This window comes from Hydra vulgaris, chromosome 03 (genome assembly GCF_038396675.1).
Source record: "Hydra vulgaris chromosome 03, alternate assembly HydraT2T_AEP".
NCBI classification, from domain to species: Eukaryota; Metazoa; Cnidaria; class Hydrozoa; order Anthoathecata; family Hydridae; genus Hydra; species Hydra vulgaris.
Window position 1 is genome coordinate 52,700,427 of NC_088922.1, and position 22,869 is coordinate 52,723,295.

General features: G+C 26.1%; 1 protein-coding gene across 3 annotated transcripts in view; it reads right to left on the minus strand.

Moving 5' to 3' along the window:
- Positions 1–466: 466 nt before the first annotated feature.
- LOC105850835 (uncharacterized) overlaps positions 467–22,869 on the minus strand; it is a 38,565-nt gene continuing 16,162 nt past the window's right edge. For all 3 annotated transcript variants that reach the window (XM_065793636.1, XM_065793635.1, XM_065793637.1), the window contains 9 exons: positions 21,217–21,311; positions 13,947–14,016; positions 11,917–12,017; positions 10,540–10,611; positions 10,267–10,454; positions 9,965–10,119; positions 9,832–9,873; positions 6,368–6,425; positions 467–1,715 (listed from right to left, as the gene is read on the minus strand). In XM_065793636.1, the coding sequence (XP_065649708.1) occupies positions 586–1,715; positions 6,368–6,425; positions 9,832–9,873; positions 9,965–10,119; positions 10,267–10,454; positions 10,540–10,611; positions 11,917–12,017; positions 13,947–14,016; positions 21,217–21,311 (1,911 nt within the window). In that variant the 3' untranslated portion in view covers positions 467–585. The remainder of the gene's footprint in view (positions 1,716–6,367; positions 6,426–9,831; positions 9,874–9,964; positions 10,120–10,266; positions 10,455–10,539; positions 10,612–11,916; positions 12,018–13,946; positions 14,017–21,216; positions 21,312–22,869) is intronic.

Sequence of the window (22,869 nt, forward strand, 5' to 3'; positions counted from 1 at the left end):
GCTCGAATGGGAGGTCCTTCAGCATCCACCGTATTCTCCGGATCTTGCACCCACAGATCTTTTCCGATTCTGTCGAACCATATGAGGGGCGTTACCTTCGATAATGAAGAGGACCTTAAAAACTGGGTCAGTAACTTCTTCGATACTAGACCGGGCGATTTTTGGCGGAAAGGCATTGACAAATTGGTCGAGAGGTGGGAGGAGGTCGTAAACAGCGATGGCGAATACATAATCGATTAATTTATTATTATAAGTAAAGATTTCCCTTAAATAAAAGTCTTTGATAAAAACGCTACGAATATATTCCCCAACCCAATATAATTCAGATATAAATAATCATAAAGATTAAGAAAATAATAATCTTAAAAAATACATGTGTAAACAAATTTGAAAAATTAAGAGTTATTAAAACAGCACGTCTTCATGAGTAGAACATTTCCTGTATAAAAAAAAAATTCAACAAAAATTTAACAAATTTTTTTATATTTTTTTATAAAAGAATACAATAAAAGAGAAATAGTATCTCGTTGTCACCTTATTTCCTTGCAAGAAAAAATCGAAAAAACGCTTTACTTTACAATATCCTTATGTAAAAAAGGGGTTGTTGACATTACAATCATCTGATTGATGAGAGTTTGACTGACATCTTAAACATGCCCTAGGTCGACGCATTCCAAACGCAAATGGCTGACTATGTTCAATATTAGGTTCAAAGTTATCACTTTCACTTTCAAACTTTCTTTCAAATAAAGTAAATTTTTTATCAATATCTTTATTCATTAATCTCTTATTATAACTGTTTGTTGGTTTTTGAAAGTCTTTATTGTATCCTCGGCTTCCTTTGCTTCTATTAAATCCTCTTTGTCCTTTATGTAAATATCGATCTCTTGGGTTTCCACGATACACATTATAATTAGAACCATTGACATATTTATTTTGATGAATAGAAGGACTCGTGCTTACCTCTGGTCGTTTTATAAAACCACGACCTATTATGTCGTACTGCGAATGGCTGACCCCCATTATATTTCTATTAACTGTTGAGTTATCCAAACAACTATTTTCATATTGTTCATCTTCAATGACAACATCAGGTTCATCGTCATTATTCTCATCGATATTAGCTGAAGTACTACTTATTGGAAAATTGTCATTAATATTTTGGATTGCATTTACATTTTTAAACACATTTGAAACTTTTATTTCTGCGCATACTTCTTTATTAATAAAACAAGACTCTGCATCATTTGCGTTTTCATTCACGGTATTGGGTGAGTTCAACTCACTCAAATCAGAAGACAATGTATCTGATGGTTTACATAAGGATTTATAAAAGTTCATTGCAATTTTTCGAGTGGAATTACAAGTTAATGCTGTTTTGTTTAACAATGCACTATTACCGTCATTTACTAAACAAGGAATTAATGTATCTGAAGTTTCTAAATTCTCTTGCTTTCTTGGTGATAATTTGGTCAGATCAGATGTTAATTTCATCGGATCACATGATAAATTATTCGAACCGGGTGATAATTTCATCGGATCACACGATAATTTATTCGAATCGGATGATATTTTAGTTTGGTCGAATGATAATTTATTCCGATCGGATATTATATTGGAATCAAATGAAACTTTAGCCGGATCGAGATTATCTGGAGAATGTGGTAAACTTGTTGTAATTGACGAAACTGCTCGTTCACGAAGTTTTTGAAAATCTATATAAATATACATAAATTATTGCTGATTATTATAGAACAAATTTTGTGCATTATTTGCTTAAAACAACCTTTTTTATAAATATTTTAAGAACCAATTTAATACAAATACATCAAGGATGCGGAGTCCCAAAAGGATTCCGACTTTATATCTCTATTTTTTCCTGGTCTCTGGTATCCAGAAGCTCTAAATATGTTGGTTGATCTGCTATAAAAAAAAAATTGATGAGATTTAATGACTTGGAACGTACTGTTTTTAAGCTTGGAGTCCCGGAGTCCTTGCCGTCGTTATATCTAAGTACTCCGGGTTGAAAAATTGATTGTTCCTCTAACATAAAAGTCTTAATTTTTTCATTAGTAGTTCACAGGCTTTTTTATATTTCTAGAACTTCTGGATACCAAAAACTAGGAAGAAGTAGTTATTTGTGACTTAAATCCGTAGTCCTTTTTGGGATTCTGCATCCTCGACATACAATGTATGTCAAGGATGCAGAGTCCCAAAAAGGGACTTAAACTTTCCATATATATAAGCATATGACGTTTCATATTTCCAGTGCCATATTTTTATGCATGTATGATACATACACAAAAATATGACACTGGAAATATGAAACGTCATATGCTTATGTATATGCAAAGTTGAAAACTAAAGATGTCAACTTCTTCTTGCAAAACCAAAGAAACTATGTTTTAACAAGTTTCTAATTTTAATCTCAAAAAATCTTAAAAAAAAAAAATTGGTATCAATGGTAAAAGATTACTACATCTGTTTAACAACATATGTGGAGTAGTCTAATATCATATAATAATAATAATAATAATATACACCTTTGTCCAAGATCACCTGTATTTTTCTTTTACTCTAACAACATCTGTCCAATATCATCTGAAAATTCAACGACCCCTAATACATCTTTAGAAAGATGTAACTACATCTGGTAACTTTTCCCCAAGAATAATAACATCTGGAAGAATTTTCTCCAGATGTAGTTACATCCGAAAAAATTCCTATATGTAACAACATCTGGTTAAAATAATGCGTTAATAGTTAGTATTTTTCTGCATACTACATCTGTAAAATCCACAGATGTAGTTGCACAGATGTTATTACACTTTCATGGTTTAAAAGATGAGAAAAAATATAGCCTAATTTTATCATTATTTATTATCATTTTGTTATTTGAAAAAAAAATGACTATGCAAGAAAAAACTTTTCAGTATTTTTTAGTTATTGCGATTTAATTGGTTTAATACTTTTAAAAAAATTAGTTTTTGAAAGTTTTGTTGTTGAAAGTTTAGTTGTTGAAAGTTTTGTTGTTGAAAAATTATGAAATATTGTATTGTCGATATTAAGCAATGAAAGTTAAAAAAAATATTATTTTGTTGACAATGGAATAATATGCAACTAGTAAAACTAGCTTAGTTTTTTAATGCACTTTTTAATAATACACGGTTAAGTATCTGAGACGGTTACTTTTTAATAATGCACGGTTAAGTATCTGAGACAGTTACTTTTTAATAATGCATGGTTAAGTATCTGAGACGGTTACTTTTTAATAATGCACGGTTAAGTATCTGAGACGGTTACTTTTTAATAATACACGGTTAAGTATCTGAGACGGATGGAAAAAAAAATTAAAAACTGGAATGCATAATAGTATTTCAGTTGCATAATTTTGCAATTATTAAAAAATAATAAGTAGAATATTTTGATGGAGGTTGGAAACTAACTTTTGAGTTAAATAACTTGATTATTTTTGATACTGTCAATAAATCTATGAACTTCTTTTTAAAGACCCTAATACAATTCTTGATTGTCGTTTCCCGTACAAAAGAAATGACCAAAAACCAAGTCATACTCAAATCAAAACCTTGGATATGGATGCTATGGATGTTCAACTACATCTGTAGAATTTCCAGATGTAGTTGAACAGATGCTGTATACTTAATAATTTAAAAATAATTAATTTAAAAGATGTAACTACATCTGTAATATTCATTTAATTTTTGAACATATGTTATTTAGACATCAATGAAATTTTAGATTTTGTCGGACAGATGTTATTATACTTCATTATATTTACAGATATTGTTGGACAGATGTTATTAGACATGGTAAAAACTAATGTTGTTACTCTGACCCATATCATTAATGATTCTTAAGCATAAATTGCCATGTCAATATATATTTTATGAAGAATCGCATTGATTAATTACATTGATTTTTATTTTCGATATATGAAGTTTTTATAAGAAAAATTTTTTTGACTGATTTCATTTATAAATTTTTATTTGTTAGATTTTATTTGTTTGTTTTTTTGACTGATTTCAGATATTTTAATTTTTAACCAATTCAAGGTGATTATTATTTTAACTGACTAATCAGTATTTCTAACGTTTTTTAAAATACTTTGTTTCATAGGTGCTGCGTAGTATACATCGGTACATCAAAATTTTCTCCTGTCATAATTTTTTCCTGACTCATACAGATTTTAATTTTTCCCTGACTCATACAGATTTTAATTTTGTCCTGACTCATACAGATTTTAATTTTTCCCTGACTCTTACAGATTTTAATTTTTCCCTGACTCATACAGATTTTAATTTTTTTGTCATTCTTGCTCTTTAACTCTCTTCTTTGCTTTCAGTTAACTTCAAACTTAACTAGTGGTTGCTTGGAGATTTGTTAACTTCTAACTAAATTAGTAGTTGCTTGGAGATTTGTTAACTTCAAATTTAATTAGTGGTTGCTAGGAGATTTGTTAACTTCAAACTTAATTAGTGGTTGCTTGGAGACATGTTAGGAGTGAACTTGTTTAAAAAAAAAACTATGCATGAAATGGTATCAAACATGATAATAGCTTGATACCACCACATAAACAGATTGTCAGGTATATGATTTAAGAATGTATAAAAAGTGAAACACAAATTCAAAGACTTAATGCAATCCATTCCAGGAAAAAAATGCTTAACATTTAATTTGTGAACACCTATAACTACGGATGATGCCTCACTCAGAAAATTCAGTATTACAAAAGAAAATTCTAAACTTTTCTGCAATGCCAACCTTTCACAATGGAAAGCTTATATATGAGATTCATACATTGCTGATTGAATAGCGTATAGAAAAGAAAAAACAATTATAATACACATGACAATGCTTCAAAAAATAATGTACCTGTAAGTTGAAAAGCCAGCTTACATTGAAAGATGTATTATTATGCGATGACAAATTGTTTTATACTCTTTGTTGTGCTCATACCTTAATGTTCAAGAAAAATTGAAAGAGAAAGATGATTCTGATAAAGAGACCCGGAAAAATATGCGAAGGGGTCACAAAGTAGAAAGCAAAAGTACCCATAGATAAGAAAATGGAAACAATAAGTAATTCAACTAATGCTACTGTATTTCTTCATTTGCAGTTTTAGTGCAGTTTTTAGTTGCAGTTCAAATAACAAAAATCGTCAATTAAAAAAATAGAAATAAAGTTAAAAGGATTTGTGACTTCTTGAAGTTATTTTACAAAATTGCTTATTTATTTTCTTTAAGAAGTGTTTGTAATCGATTTAAGGTGTCGTGTAATGTTGTTTAAAGCTCAGATTTTTATTGGCAGCACAGAAAAAAATTGAGAAAGTATTAGAAGCTAATCTGCATACTTATTTTCTGCTTTAATTGTTTTAATAATTTTTTTAATTTTAATGTGCCATCTTTTTATTTGTTTTAATAGTTTAACGCTTTTACTTGAGTGTGCCATCTTTGGAGGATTTAAGAACTTGATCATTGAATTTTAATGTTGGCATAGTGCATCTGAATATTTAATGACTGTTGCTTATTGCGATTGAATTATTGTGGAATTTTTGGTTGAAAGCAGCTATTCTAGGAAAATATTTTGGCACCTGCTGTAAGGAAATTTGGCAAAAACATTGCCGCATATATCATTTTTGCCCAAAAAAAAACTGTTGAAAAGGGTATAGATTAGCACCAGGTTGATAATTAAAACTTATAAGAAAACATGTGATACTAGTACTTTATAGGAATGATTTTTATCCTGATGTTAGTTTGAAAATATAAATGTTTTTTTTGTGTGTATACTTCCAATTATTCGTTGTGGATCGCTTTAGTATTTGTGAAAAATTAATTATGTTTATTCTGTGATTATTTGATATAAAAACTGTGTGTAACTAATTATTTGATGTAAAAACTATGTGTGACTAATTATTTGATGTAAAAACTGTGTGAGACTAATTATTTGATGTAAAAACTGTGTATATAAAAAAACTAATCACTAAGTAATTAAAGTTATTTAACTGAGTTCAATTAAAAGCATTTCCTTCTTTATAAAAGTTTGCTTACTATTTTAAGCATGATATATCTTATTTAGATTAGAGGTTATTCAGGTTATAATTGGGTTATTGTTTCTATATTGGGTCAACCTGATTAATAAATAGATACCCACTCAATGTATGAATACCAGCTCAATGTTTCTCTCATTTGAGATTTCATCAGATAATAAAATAGTTAGATTTTACTATCTGATGAAATCTAAAATGAAAAATGTCTTAAAAGCTTCTTTCATAATAATTTAATAACATAAAAATAAATACTCAGAAAAATGTTCAAAATACAAAATCAAAAATATTAAAAACTTTTACTTGTTTTTTTTATGACAGTGTCAATTTGAAATGCTGTTAATCTTTTTATATTGGCTGCCTAAAAAAATTACAAAAAGTACATTATATGAGGTTTATACGCTAAGAAAGACATTTTATTATACAAAAACGCGTGGTAAAATATATTTTATTATACATAAATATGTGGTATAAACATACTTTATTATACATAAAGGTGTGGTTAGCAATAAATTGTGCCCCTAAATTTATCTTAGTTAGTATCAAGACATCATACACACACTCATAAGTAAAATTATTTAAAACATTAAAACAAATTATGAAATCTCTTAAAAAAGTTTTTAAAAGAAAAAGTTTTAATAAAAAAAATGCAAATATTTTTGCATTTTTTTTATAAAAGCATTTTTGCATGTTCACTATATATCGAAGCCATCAAATTGAGACAAATTTCAAATTCAAAAATATTTATCTATCATTAAGGTTTACAATAAACTATAAAGGCATAAGTTTTCTTTTAATTCAACTCTTGAATTTTATGGTCATTCTCTTCCTTCCATTCCAATTAAATGAGCTAACCCATTGTGAGATATTTAAATCACTCCAGCTTATGATGTCATCTTGTCATATCTCAATTAAACTCTTATAAAATTGTCATAGTCTTATAAAACTACTCTCCAGAACTCTCAAAACTATTTAATAAGTGCTTGACTTGAGTCTCAATTTCGGAGAGGCTAGGGCTATTGCTCTTGACATATCTAAAGCTTTCAACAAAGTCTAGTATCCTGATTTTTTCCATAAAGTTACTCTATATGGTGTATCTGGGAAAATATTTGAGATTATCAAATTATTTTTTTCTAACCGCTTTGTTAAAGTCATCCTTGAAGGCCAACTTCTGGGGTACCTCAAGGTTCTATTCTTAGTCCTGTTTTGTTTCTTATCTACATGAGCAATTACTAATAACATATTAAGAAACAGTTAAATAAGAGTTAACTCAAAATATATGTTTTATCTTATAATACTATTAACTATTTCTATATCAGACAATTTGGCTCAATTCATCTCTAACTCAAACTCACAAAATAAAACAGAAAAAATATATAGAAGGTGCTACAATAATTTCAACAGTAATAACTTTCTAAATGATCTTAAAAAAACTGATCCCACATAACCAAAGATACTGATGATCATAACCAATCAACAACCATACTTTTAGAAAATGTTTAGAAAATTCTAGATAAACATGTTCCATTTAAACCTCTTACTAAAAACAAGTGAAAATAAGCCTTGGATAACCCAAGGAATTCTGAAGTCTATAAAAGTAAAGGATAAATTATATGAAAGTTTTTTAACTCGTCCATCAACTCCATTAAAAGATAAAACGTTTCATTTATTCAAAATGTAGAGAAATAAAATCAGCATTAAAAATCAGTAAATAAAAAACTATTATACAACATTTTTTAGATTACAATTTAGATATTATTTTTTAAATTATATCTTTTTTAAATACAATTTAAAAAACACATAGAAAGAAATTAAGGAACTAATAAAAATAAACAATTCTGTGCCTAGAAGTCAAATAAAAAATTTCAATATTGCTAATAATTTAGTTAGTGATGATAAAATTGTTGCTAACTCTTTTAAATAACTACTTTTCAAACATGGCCAATAATCTTGTTCAAAATATAAAAACTTCTAAAAGTAAATTTGATGAGTTTCTTAAGGACCCAAATTAAAGCTCTTTTTTTCTTCCAGGAGTAACAACAAAGGAGATCGAAACTTATATCTCTAGAGCGTATACAAAAAGAGACCCAAATAGTATCCCTACTATAATTTATAGCTATCCAATAAAATTATAGCAGAACCCATTTGTAAAATAATAAATAACTCATTTATAACAAGATTCTTCCCAAATTTTTTAAAAGTTGCAAAGGTTATCTGGAGGGGAGAGGGGGGGGGGGGGTCATAAATCTGTTGAATTATAAAAGGACTATAATAGGTTGAAAACAATTTAGGCTTCAGTAGAACATCTAAAAATTATTTACACTTTTTAGTAGATGTTTTATTTTGCAGATCAAGTTTGTAGGTGTAAGTTTTTGTAGGTTGAGCTATGTGACACGCATTGAACTACCTATGGTCTTATTCACTTTACAAAAATGTTAATCGAAAAGCAGTAGTAGAAATAAAAATCAATTGTTAAAAAAAAATTTTTTACTAACAAAATAAAGCCATTGAAATACCCACTTTCAGAATGACCGTTTTTACAATGTCTCTTTGTTATACAAATTATCACAGGTTTCAAAACTACATGACAACATCAAACTTATGAATCGTACCTTAGTATGTACCTGCATGGCAGATTCCCAAATGCTTTTACTTCCTTCTTCTTCCAAACAAGTAGCAAACACTCTTATCAACTTAGATCCTCATCATTCAAAAATATATTTGTTGAACGCACAATAAAATATGGCAAAAACTCTAAAAAGCATTAATCCACCAACGAGTGGAACAATCTCCCCCAATCCATAAAAACTATAAACTTGAATTCAAGATCTGCTTTTTTAAGTAAAATTAAACAAAGCTATCTTGACAGCTACTCATAAAATAAAATAGTATCATTACTATACTTAATGTCTACATTTCATTTAATTATTATTTCTATATTTAGTATTTATGATTATATTTATATTTATTAGTATTTATATTATATATTTAGTTAGTATTAGTATTATTTCTTCATCCTATTATCTTATTTTATTCAATAACTTTTTTGTCATTTTTTTTTTTGTAAAACTGAATTTATTAATTTTATAATAAGCAAATTTGGTATATTTTTTGTATCATTAATTGTTTATTGAACATGAATGACAAAATATTTTTTTATTGCCTTTTTTTTATAAATTTGAGGTTATCCTTATTTCTTTTTTTTTCTCCTACTATTCATACTATTAAATATCATTATTTCCTATTTCATTATTTTAATCAGTTATTATTATCATTATTAATGTTATTATTATATATAGATGGCTTTATTTTTGTTCCTTTAATCGCTGTGTTGTGTTTGTCTGTTATACTTTTATTATTAGTTTTTTGTTTTTTTAATTTATACCATTAGATTATTATTATGTTTGTTTGTTTTCTTACAAGGTCTCTGCTTTAACTTATAAAATTATTTGAATGTTTTGTCATTTAATCTTTTATTAACATAAAAAAGAAATAACAATAATCTCTAAGAAATAACAATAATCTCAATTTTATAAAAAAAAAGCAATACAAAAATATTTTGTCATTCAAATTCAATAAACAAAATAATGATACAAAAAAATATACCAAATTTGATTATTATAAAATTAATAAATTCAGTTTTTACACTTATTGACTTATTTTTATGCAATCAAAAATATATTTCTGTTACAATTTGTGAAACTTGTTTTAAACCTATTTTTGCAGAACCTTTCTCAAAAAAAAAGTATGTAAAAAAAGTAACTAACCTCCATACGGGCTTTGATTGTAGGTAACATTATAGCATAATCCTACATAAACAATATAAAAAAGCAAAAAAACATTTGAATTAGCAACCCCTGCTTTTTATAATGTAAAAATATAGAAAGCAAAAAACTTTACGTCAAGCCCATGTTTTATAAATATTGGGATCAATTCGGAAACATCTTGCTCTCTGAGGAGTTGTTTGACACATAAAAATTGATCAAATGTACTAGTTGAATGAAAAATATCATCTTTTTTTGATAAAAACTTTTCAGAAGATGCACTGATGGTAGCTAAAAATAAAACTAAAAATTTAAATTTTAAAAAGACTTGAAAAATTAGAATCCTCAAAAATATATTTCATCTATTTAAATCTATATTTTCTTTATTTAAAGTTTTACTTTTATTAATGTTTTGTAAACTTTCAACAAATCCTTTACCTTTGTCATGTTTTGTTTTATCTTCATTATGTCTTGTTTCATGTCTAGCTTTATCTCCATCATGTCTTGCTTCATCTCCAATCTCCAGTTTTTCTACATCTTCGCTACTTCCATTTTCACCAAAATGTTTTTTAAAACTGTGTACTTCAACTTCAATCAGGGCATCCAAAAAAACCTCACGAACGTTTCTATAAAAATGAAATAAAATTAATATAAAAAAACTTCACAAAAAAAAGAAAAAAAGAAAAAAAAGATTAAAATAATTATTGACACCTAGATAAAATTTTATTGAGTATGCTCTCGCGTAAAAACCATACAAACTTTTTCATCTGTTTAGAAATCACTCTGAAATTATAAAAAAATATATAAACTAATTTTTTTTGATGGCAAATTCTTAAATAACCATGCTTTTTCTTAGTTAAAGAAATCTTTAATGTTAAATTCAAAAAAAGCCATGCATAGTCTTTGTTGTAGATATTGTTTATTAAAACTTCACAAAAATCTAGACATGGTCTATTAAAGAGAACATGAGTTTTGCTCTTTTTACTAACATGAGTAACATCATATTAGGGTCAGTTCATTATATTTTAACCACTAGCTTATGGGACACCATCTCAGAATTTCCTGATTTTTAAGTGAATCATGTAAATAGTTTAAATTTGAAATTTCAGACTTCCCGGTGCAACAGTTTAGAAATTTATAAACACAACACAGTGGCCCCCCTTGATTTACAAATAGTCAAAACAGACTACTTTAAAACTTTGTAACTATTTTCTCACATTTTAAAGAAAGAAAATAGTTAGAATAGTCTTATTTTTTCTAGAACTATTGTCTGGATAGTTCTCTCTTTAAAAAAGTGATTTTTATTAACTTGCATCATATTATAAAAAAAAATTATGACTAAATCAATTTTAAAAAAATCTGAAAATCGCTAAAATAAAGTTAACTGTAGTATTTTTGTATTCATTCACAAGTCTCTACAAGTAAGTTTTCTGATTATCTACTAGTCTCTGCAAAAAATGGACAAAATATTAGCAGCTTGTTGCAGTTCAGATTAACTCAAATAAATCTAAAATGTCCAATTTTCAGCCATTTTGAGATGCTTGTAAATTTTTCTATCACTTTGTTTTGATCTAAGATTACCAGCAATTAAGATCATTAGACCTAACTATTTAAAAATGAAAGCATTATAAACTTGTCACGTTCACACCAAGAATACCAGCATTTTTAAATAAGCCAATTATTTAATTAAGATTTTTAAATAAGCCTGTTATTTATTAAAAAATTGTTGAATGCATTTTTGGAAACCAATGCCCTCTTAACCTGTCTACTAGCCCGTGTGAGGGGTGCAACCAACTATGTCATTTTTTAACAAAAAGAAAGATATGGTTGGTTTCCCCCTCCTTCACCTAAACTTTATAGTGGATGGTGGCACAAATAAAGAGGTATTAACTATTTAGAGGCCTTCATTATAGTTTAAATGTGATACTTGTGATACAAAGTTTTCTTTAAGTTGATTAAAATATAATGAACTGACCCATTAGTAAATAGAACAAAAAGTTTTTTTTTTCAATTTTCAAATTTAGACAACAGCTGGAAAAATAACAAAGAAGATCAAAAAATTATAAAAACAATATAAAAATAAAATACTTGTCACAAGAAATCATTCTTTTAATTATCTCTAAAAGCAAACACTTAATAGATAATCCAAACACAATTGCTAAATTTTCATGGTAACCATTTAGTTCTGCCTAGACACCAAAGAATACATGCTTGAAACATAGAATTTATGCAAATAAAAATTAAAAAAAAAATTATATTTTTAGTCAATATATGGGCAACTCCATTTTTAACTTACATTACACATGCAACAACTTTATCAAACATTCGCCTATTTAAACTGTAAATCAAATTTTTAGCTATTTTGTATGAAAGCTGTTAGTTTGAAGAATAAAATAAGCTAAAAAGTTTCGAGTCTGGCCAAAAGAGGGCAAACTTATTACTGAAAATGCCACTTAACTTACACTAGGCAGAAATTAAGGTAAAAAAATAGTTTCAACTTTTAGGTCAAATTTCTGTGAATCAGTAAAGAGGATTGTATTGGAAATTTTTGCAAGATGTTGAGAATTCTATACTAAAAAAAAAGATATAAATTCATCAGACATGACCGGCTAAGGTAAATACACTTGCTTTTTTAATACTATATATTTAACTTATGTTATATCACTTACATTAGCGAGCAATTATTATCATGGATTTTTTATATCTATTTTTAGAGTTAGATTCTTTAAAGTTACATAACAAAAGAATTGCAAAAGTATTAAACTCATTCATCAAAAGTAATTAACTAAGTCAATTTTAAAAAACTAGTGGCACTCTGATTTTTCGTAACAAGTGGCACTCTCCTCCTGAGTGATTTTTTATAACATTTATGAAAGTTATTAAATGAAAAACATTTTTTTCCGCAAGACCAAGAGCAACTTTAAAAATTTAGTTATGACAACTTTATTAATACTTATTAAGTCATTTAAACAAGAAAATCTTTAGTTTGTCAAAAATTTTACTTAAACCTCTCATGTTTGTGCGTATTGCCGTATTTTAATTAGATTGAGTTTTTAAAATGCTGCAAAGTACTTTCATTTAAATTTTTTTTAATATTTAAAGGTAAAAACTGATATTACAGTTTAGGAGGAAGAAGGTTTACATTTACAAGGTGCATGTAAATGTGAAAGTTTGTGACTGGAGGAAAGGGGTCAAAAATTGACAAATATAAGGTGACATTTTATGAACGACCCCCTTAATTGCATTTACAAATGATTTGTTTACTAAAACAAAAATATTACTAAATAAGAATTACATAAAAACCTAAGTGTTTATTTTAAAAGTAACAAAATCTTTACAAAAAAAGTGTCAGAACTTTAGTAAATGCATATAGTTTTAACTTATGTTATACAAATTTAAAATTAAAATGTGCTTAACTAAGCATCATTATTCAAAACTTTAACGTAAAAATGTAACATTTAATATTCTTACACATATATTATTAAAAAATTTAAATTTTTTAACTAAATTTTAGAAAAAACAAAACTTTATCATGTTTTTGTTAATGTTACATGAAAATTGGAAAAGTTATTTTGTTATTTTCTCAATATATATATATATATATATATATATATATATATATATATATATATATATATATATATATATATATATATATATATATATATATATATATATATATATATATATATATATATATATATTATTTAAAGTATAAAATCTGACCAACAACAAATTGAACATGTTAGCTCCATTTCCACACTAAATAAACTCATGATTAAAATAACATTTTACAATGATGCGACAATTATATATCATGCAACAATTAGAAAAACTGTAACTTTCGGAAGCATAAAAATGACTTAAATAAATTAACTTTAGTACTAAAGGCATATTTTAAATAAACTTTTATGCATCTACATCAATATTCATTTGCTAAAAGTCAACAAAAAAAAGAGAATAAAATTTGACTACTTTTTCATTTTCTGCTGTGGAATTGCCCATATGCTAATCACAACCAAAACAATAAAAAACACAACATACAAAATAAACAAATAAAAAAACAAATAAAAAATTTTAATACTAAAATTATAATAAATAAGTTTATAAATGTTAACCTCGTCTGAATTAGGATAACTCCATCTTTCGATACACTCCTCAACAACCGATGAAACTGTTTCGTAGAATCTATTTTTCATAGATTAGAATGTTTCAAAATTTATTTTTAATAAATTAGAAAGTTTCAAAAGCTTTATTTTTATATAAAAATAAAGCTTTAAACTTTAGTACTATTTATTTTTAACTTTTTAGACATAAAAAAAGAGAAACTGACTGAAAAAAATGAAGAAAGAAATGCATGCAATAGAGACAGCTTGTTTAAAATAAAAAAAATGCAGCACTATAAAAGAAACAGCAACACTATAAAAGAAACAGCAACACTATAAAAGAAACAGCAACACTATAAAAGAAACAGCAACACTATAAAAGAAACAGCAACACTATAAAAGAAACAGCAACACTATAAAAGAAACAGCAACACTATAAAAGAAACAGCAACACTATAAAAGAAACAGCAACACTATAAAAGAAACAGCAACACTATAAAAGAAACAGCAACTAGTAAGTGACTGGGGCCCCAACCCTGGCTGAAAATGGGACTTTTTGTAAACCTGGTTCTGGCCCCGGCCCTAGCAAAGTTATAAGATTTAGCAGGAGTTGATAGCTGGAGCTAGAAAAAAATTTTATAAATACTTTATATATTAAAATTTTATTCTTACATTTACTATTTATTAAATACTGGCATTTATATATTATAACTTCTAACAAGATTGCAAGCAACCACTATTAAGTTATGAGTTACTTTTAATAGAGAATAAGTTAAAATACTAGGAAACAGTTAACTGGAGACTTAAAAAGTTGTAGGCTGTATAAAAAAGGAAAACATAAAGAAAGGTAAGGTTTTATTGATGAGCGAGGAAAAAAATTGAATTAATAAAAGTTTTTATAGCATGAAGGAACAGATTTTTTTAATTTTGTTACCTCAAGGTAGAGAAGGCCACTACAGACAAGGAAGCTACTTATATGTGGTTATAACCTTTATAATTGACGAACAAGACCACTGCGCGAAGAAACAAGTTGAGCACGGTACTACCAGGGATGTGGTAGAGGTCGAACTCGGAACCATTAACACTACACCACTACCGCATATAAGTTTTACAGATACAGTAAAAGGATGCAGCTTGTTGAATAAGAAGCCAAATAAGAATGAGTTTTGATTTATCGTAATAAAGATAGCTCATTTGAACATTGACCATTGTAGAACTTGTAGAAAAAAAGAAAGAAATCCAACCTTACAACAATGGGAGAATGGCTTAAGCTTTACAGATAAAGCAGGTCTAATTACATTTACTTTTAGACTTTGTCTAAAAGTAAAAGGGTTGTTATTCATCAATATAGAAATGCCAACATTATTGCAATATTTTTTTGCAGTAAATAAATGAGTTTTGTTGCTAAACAAAAATCATGGATTTTAAGTCCAAATTTAAATTCATAAGCCACTGCAAGCCTTAGGCTCTTACAGAAGAGAGATCAGATAAAAATTGGCTGCTTGTTCTAAGCAATCAAAAATAGAGCTATTTTAGATCAGGGTGCGACAAATCGACAAATGTGCGAACATTTGTTAAAAAAAAGACAGAAAAATGAATGTCACGTTTCTTAACTTTTACTAAAGCAAACGTTTGATCAAAATTTAAAACAAACGCATAAATTTAGCAACTTTTTTTCCAATTCATTGATATTTTTTTATTTTTAATAAAAAAACAAATAGTTACTAAAATTTAAAACGCATTTTCAACAACTTTAAAAGAAACCAAGCTAAAACAGGATTACTTTTTTTAATAGTGTTACTTTTAAGTTAAATAACATGTATGCTATTAAAGAAAGTAATTTTGTTTTAGCGTGGTTTTTACATCCATTTACAAAAACCTGCAAACCAATACTTAAACAAATGCATTTGCTATTACTTTAAAAGAAACTAAATTGCTTTATTCAAAAGCGTGCCTTTTTTAAAAATTTATTTATCATTTAAGTGAAGTAATGTTCATTTGCATATTAAAAACACTGTTAAAAGTTTGAAAAATTTTTTTTTTGTTTAATATAATTTAATTTATTATTATAGTAGTATTATCATACTCTTAATATTAAATAATTCATATTATAAATAAAATTATATAATAATTTCATATTACGTGTTTAGTAATAACTTAATATAATAACATTATCTTTAAAGGTTTAAAAAAAGAAAAGTAAATATAACTTCTATTTTATTTTTAGTTCCCTTTTATTTTAATTTCCTCAAGTTAATACATTTTTTTTATGAGTAAATAAATTTAACGAACTGAATTAAGAAAAATTCACTATTTTGTATTAATAGAAAACCGTTTGCAATCATTAAGTTATTGCAGATTATTAAAGCCGTTTTCAACAAGACAAGATTTTTTCATTGATAGGCATTCCCAGATAAAACTTTTCTGCTAATATTGCTGGTCAATCAATTTGCTGCAGCAAAGATGGTTATGTGGGAAAATCATATTTAAATAGTAAATCACATAAAGTCAACATTAAAAAAAAGCGAAAGCACGTTGTTTCTTTAAAATGGCAACAATAACAATGAAAAACAACAACAATAAACAAAATGCTCAACTTGATGTTCTTATTTACTTCGGCCTCACTCTGAAACAATAAACAAAATGCTCAACTTGATGTACTTATTTACTTCGACCTCACTCTGAAACAATAAACAAAATGCTCAACTTGATGTTCTTATTTACTTCGACCTCACTCTGAAAATTGGCAAGCATTGGCAAACCCATCAAATAAAAATGAATTTACTAATGCTGTCAATTCCGAAAGTTTCACTTCACAAGGTTTATCTTCTTTCAGAAATGAACCATCTATTACTTCTTGTAGTAACAGTTTTTCAATAGAAATGTTCCTATGAGAAGTTAGCATTTATTTTCTTAAACATTTAAAAAAAAAATACAATACAGATATATATCAAAAACAATTTTTAATATTTAAATATATTTTTTTCAAAAGCATACAGTGTAAACTTATAGCTGCCATTTTTTATTGATAACGAAAATATTAGCGCAAAAAATAAGGTTGTAAATCAAAATGACATTTTTTCATGACGAAAAAATTTGCTTTGTGCGATTTTTTTCTTTTTGTGGAAAACAACCTTTAATTAACATTAATTTGCACACATTTTGCAAATGCATAAAACATTGTATTGAAATAATAAAAACTTGAATAAATTCAAAAGCATGTTTGATATATCTAATAATTCATTAAACAGAATAAAAGTTATTTGAAAATAAATCTTCTTTATAATTTGTATAAAAAATTATTTTAAAATAAAACTTCCTTATTTGACATATACCTCTTAAACTAGACGTTCGTCAATAAATAAAGATACGAATGTCGATATTTATTAAAAATAAAACGATTTGTTGAACCACTTATTTAGTACTTTTTAAAAATTTACCAAAAATTGAAAAGAGTTTTGGAGAACACTTTTTTTAGACTATGATGGAAATCTTGTTTGAAGCACAAACTGTAAAAGAATTTAATCGAGAATTAGAAGACCTTTAGAATTGGAAGCCAGAGTGATTTGGATGTTTAACAATGGGTTAATCTGTTTAACTGGCAGGAAGAGTATGGCCATTAGATTCAATAGTCAAATTAGAGTAAGATTTCTAAGCAAAAAACTCTGCTTTATTCTGGGGAGAAGTAAAAAAATCAGACCCATGAATTAGAGTTTAATGTTAGACTTACTTAGTTAATGACACTGTTGAAGACTAACCAAAAGTCTCTAAAACCTAACAACTGAGATAAGATACAAGATTAATTAAACTGAGAAAACAGAACTTAACATCAGGCAGGAGCTTTTTACATTGGCTTCTTAGAATAATTAGGACATTTGTTTTCAAGAGAAATGTTCTTGTAAAAAAGATGTAAAAATGATTAAAGTTTTTTAAAGCAACTGCCCAAGATGGTGAAAAATGTGGAGTAGAATGAGTCTTGATTTAAAATTAAAGACAAGGAATAAAAGCTTTCAAACTTTTATTCCCGAATGAAAAAGTTTCCGGGATGGGCTATATGCATACATATTATGGATATAAATAAATATGCTTGCCATTTATTTAGATGGTGGCATACAATATCCTTACATATTTATATAAACATTAGTATTTATGTGGTGTAGTATTTGCCAAAAGTAAAGATGATCAGAAAATGATCATGATGATGACGGTAATGATGATTATAATGATCATGTTGATCATAATGATGTTTATATATAAAAAATATAACATGAATTTTGAATTAAAAAAATATACTTTAGGATGTATGTTTTTGCAGACCTGGCCCTGGCCCAAGTCGCTTACTAACAACAACACTATAAAAGAAACAACAACACTATAAAAGAAACAACAACACTATAAAAGAAACAGTAACACTATAAAAGAAAAACACCATTAAGACTATATTAATAAAATGGAGTGACATAAAAATATAGAATGCACAAACAAACAAAAAATCATGATTAGATAAATAACTGGGTGTCTGCCAATATCTTAACCCTTTCACTCCTTGCACAATTTGCACTGCATTTTCCAAACTCAAAATTATTTCTGACTAAAATAGTTTAAAACCTTGCATTGATTAAAACAAGAAGCAAATATCCATAAAATATTGAATATCTCTTTGACAACCGCTTTTTTACTAAAATATCTGACAAACAAATATTTAAAAATTTAATTATAAATTTATTTTAATTATAAAATTTGTAATATAAAACAAAAAATTAATTGTAAGAAAAATAAAATTTAGTCTACCCATGCGAACAAAACAAACTACAATAAATATTCAACATGGGCAACATGGCTAAAGGTGACAAACATGTTGTTTTCAATTTTTTGCAAATAGTTTTCTTATTGCATACTCAACATTTTTTTGTTTGACCTTTTATCTGTTGCATTTATCGCAGCTAATTAAACGGTGTTCATGTTTTAAATAATAACTTTATGTTCTAAATTAGCGAGGTAAAAAAATTTTACATGAGTCACTAAAATTTGTGTTACATAAAAGGAAAAGGGGATTCTGCAAATGCGTACTTAAATGTATGAGGGTGAGAAATAGGTGTAAAATATAATAGTATGTATACACAATTTAAAGAAAAAATCCCTATTTTATGTTTGTTTTTTTGAAATTTTAACATTTTTACTTGTTAAAAGGGTATTAAAAAGGATATTAACAAATGTACATATTTCAACAGGGAGATATGGTTCCAAATTTTTAAAATCTTGAGGATTTTCAGGTGTTTGAGCACTCTATTGGTTTTTTTATTTTTGTTGTTGCAAAAAAAAAAACATCTCTGAGTTTAAGTTAAAAAAAAAAAAATATCTCCGATAGTTTTAAGTTAAAAAACAAACATCTCTGATTGTTTAAAGTTAAAAAAAAAACATCTCTGATAGTTTTAAGTTTAAAAAACATCTCTGATAGTTTTAAGTTAAAAAAAAAACATCTCCGATAGTTGTGATTAGTATTATTTAGACTTAAGCTTCAAAGTTCTTCCAATTTTTTTAAAAAAAATCAACCTTTTTTTTTTCAATTTTTTAATGACCCATAACTAGAACATAAAATATTGTAATATAACGCTCAAAATTGTACTACATATTCTATTTTGCATCCGACAACTTTATTATATTTATGAAAAATAATTTTATTTATCCTTCTGAAATTTAATGTTGGATAACTTATTCAAAAAGTAAAAAATCAAACAACAAATTAAGTTTTTTTTTAAATAATATGATCAATAAATAATACTATTTTTAATAATATAATAATATTGCTATAATTATTTTCAATAATATAATAATAATATAAATTATTACTTTATGTACACTTATTTTTTTTTTAAATATATTTTAATATATTTTTTATATTTTAATTGCAATACTTTATATATCTTAAATAAACTTATTATTTATATTACTAATAACATCAATCTATTATTAATATTGTTATTTTAAAACTCTTAATTTACATTTTCACTGTTATATTACTGAGGTTTAGAAAGAAAAAATCTTCACATAATAAAGTTGCACTTTTTTTTATAATTGTACTTTTTAATTATAGATTTTTAAGTTTTAAAATTAATGTTGTAGTTGTAACTTTAAAGTTAATGATGTAATAATGCAAAAATCAGAAAAATGTTTTAAAAAATCTGTAGAAAATACACTGTTAAGACATTTTGCTAATTCCTTATAACTTATGCAAATTAAATATAAATAAATAGGGTGTTAGAATATAGTATTGAACATAATACAATATTCTAACACCATAAACTGTACCTTTTATATTGCATCCAAAAAGTATTATTTCAATATAAAATAAAAGTTTGAAAAAGATATCTATATTAGTTTATATTTTTACTTATTTAATTAAAATATATAACATGTAACTTATTTAATTACTTAAATTATTTAAAGAAACCTAAAGCTCTATTATATACTTTTGATTTGGAACCCAAAAAAATCCTACCCAGCCATACTTGTCTAAAAGTATGTGATGCGACTTTAATCTAATTTTATTTATTCTTTTAAAGACTTATGTACAACAAACTGATATGGGATTCAGAAATCTACCAATAAATTTAAAAGATATTGATATTAAATCAAAAATGTCATAAATAATTCAGTTCTATCAAAATTTATGAGATTGGTAATGATCCCAGTATTGATAAAGTTAAATTTAGAAACCTTGGAATTCATGAATTTTCACAGCTCACAGGTGGTGCAAAGATCACATTTTAAAAAAGTGCAAAAAGCAAATGCAACTTGGGATTGTTTTTTGCACGTGTTAACTTATTCTTGAGATATATTTTTGTGAAAAAAGTTTATATGTTAGATATGACATTGATGTTATTGTGGTGTATACTTTGGATTAGTTTATTCTTTTTATAGATGATCTTAATTGCACACAAAAAAAAAAAATATGATATACAATGATATTGACAAAAATAGAAAAAAAAACAAAAAAAGAAAAAAAAACAGATATTATGATAAAGTAAAACTAATCACAAAATGCTGTATAAAACATATCTTATTATACATAACATAATCACTATTATTGGCAATAGTTTTTCATAGTTTAAACTTTAACTCTACAATAAAATAGGCAGAGCGAGTGGGAGGAGAGGCATATTTGGGAGGAGAGGCATATTTGGGAGGCAGAGAAAAATTACAAAATGTTTTGGCAATTATTTTTTTTACATTGAATCGTATCATTTATCATTGTTATTGTTTAATCAAAAAAGTAACTTACAAAGTACAAGTTTGTCGAGGCAATGAAAGCATATGTCCAAGTAATTGACAGAAGTGTTTGCCACATGTTGATAGCATGTTGTCTGTGGAGCATATCTATATTAAGCATTTTCTATTTAACTGAAAATATTTTTATGTATTCAAAAAACAACTTTTTTTAAAACAGTCTGCTGCACTTAACTAAATGTGTTCTATATAATACAAAAACAAATAATAAAAAAACATGTTTAAAAAAAATTATTTTGACAAAACTTAAAAATATTGACTTTTTTTATTTTCATCCTAAAAACAATAGTTTTTAGGTAACAATAGTTTTTAGGTAAACAATAAACAGTTTTTATAACAATAAACAGGTAAACAGTTTTTAGGTAAAACAATAGTTTTTAGGTAATTATATCTAAAAAAAATATTTTAATGTAAATTAATTATTATTTTTGAAGTTTTTATAAAATTTTGCTTCTTTTGAGTACCAGGTTGACATACTTTAGAAAAACTTCTTTTTTTTTAAAAAATATTAGGGACCTGTCAAGTTTTTAAGGGTCTTGAGGCACCCCTAAACATATTTTTTATTCAAAAAAATTTTAAACCTAGTGTTTTTGTATTATTTAGAACACATTTAGTTAAGTGCAGCAGACTCTTTTAAAAAAAGTTGTTTTTTGAACCACCCTAATGAATATTTTATAAATATGAATATGTTGTTTCATAAATAACACCCAAAATAATAAATGTTTAATTTTATTTTATCGCATCATTGCATTAAAAAAAATAATCATTTTTAACAAGTCAGCAAGCAACTACAATTAAGTTGGGGGTTAACAGAAAACATATATGTGTGTTTATCTTTAGCCATGGTATTACATGGCTCAATCTGTGCACAAAGTACTGATACATTGACATGACTTAATTTAAAGACTTTATTACTTTAGGTATCCATAGCAACAAAATAAAAAATAACACCTTTATAAGAAGTGCAGACATCATATTAGTACTCATGCTAATTTCAGTGAATATAGTTCTAATATTAAATTGATTATTTGTCTAGTAAAAGTGAATTCTGGCCACATTTGCAAAATCTAAAATTTTTAGTTTATTACTCGCTGATTTGTTATTTGCAAAAATATTTAAGAAATAAAACTAAATCTTTTTTCTTCATTCAGTTATAGACAAAACATGACTCTGTCAAATGTCAAGAAAATATTTATAACAAATGTTTCTATTTTTGAAAAAGCCAGAACCTTAGAAAAAATTCAATAATATTTCTATATTCTTTTGAGCTATTTAGTTCAACTAGTTTTGCGGTAATTTAGTAAATTGTTCAATAGTTCAAAAAAAGTTCATGTTGATAAATATGAAAAGCAAATAAAAATAGTTTTATAATGTCAAAAACTCCATTATGCAAATGCGTTAAGTATTTTTTATTCAACACAAGACCTGCATTTTTCACCTCTTGTTCCGCTTAATAAAACTTTATCTTCATAATTAGTAAAATAAAATCACAGATTATTTAAACTTCAAATCTTGTTTATCTAGCTTTTTTTTGAGCACATCAGTGTAATGAAATTCTCTCATTCTGTCATAATTTTATGATTTATATAATTTTCATCATATTTAATTATTTTTTAAATTTTTTGTTTTTAATTCTTTCAACTTTTCT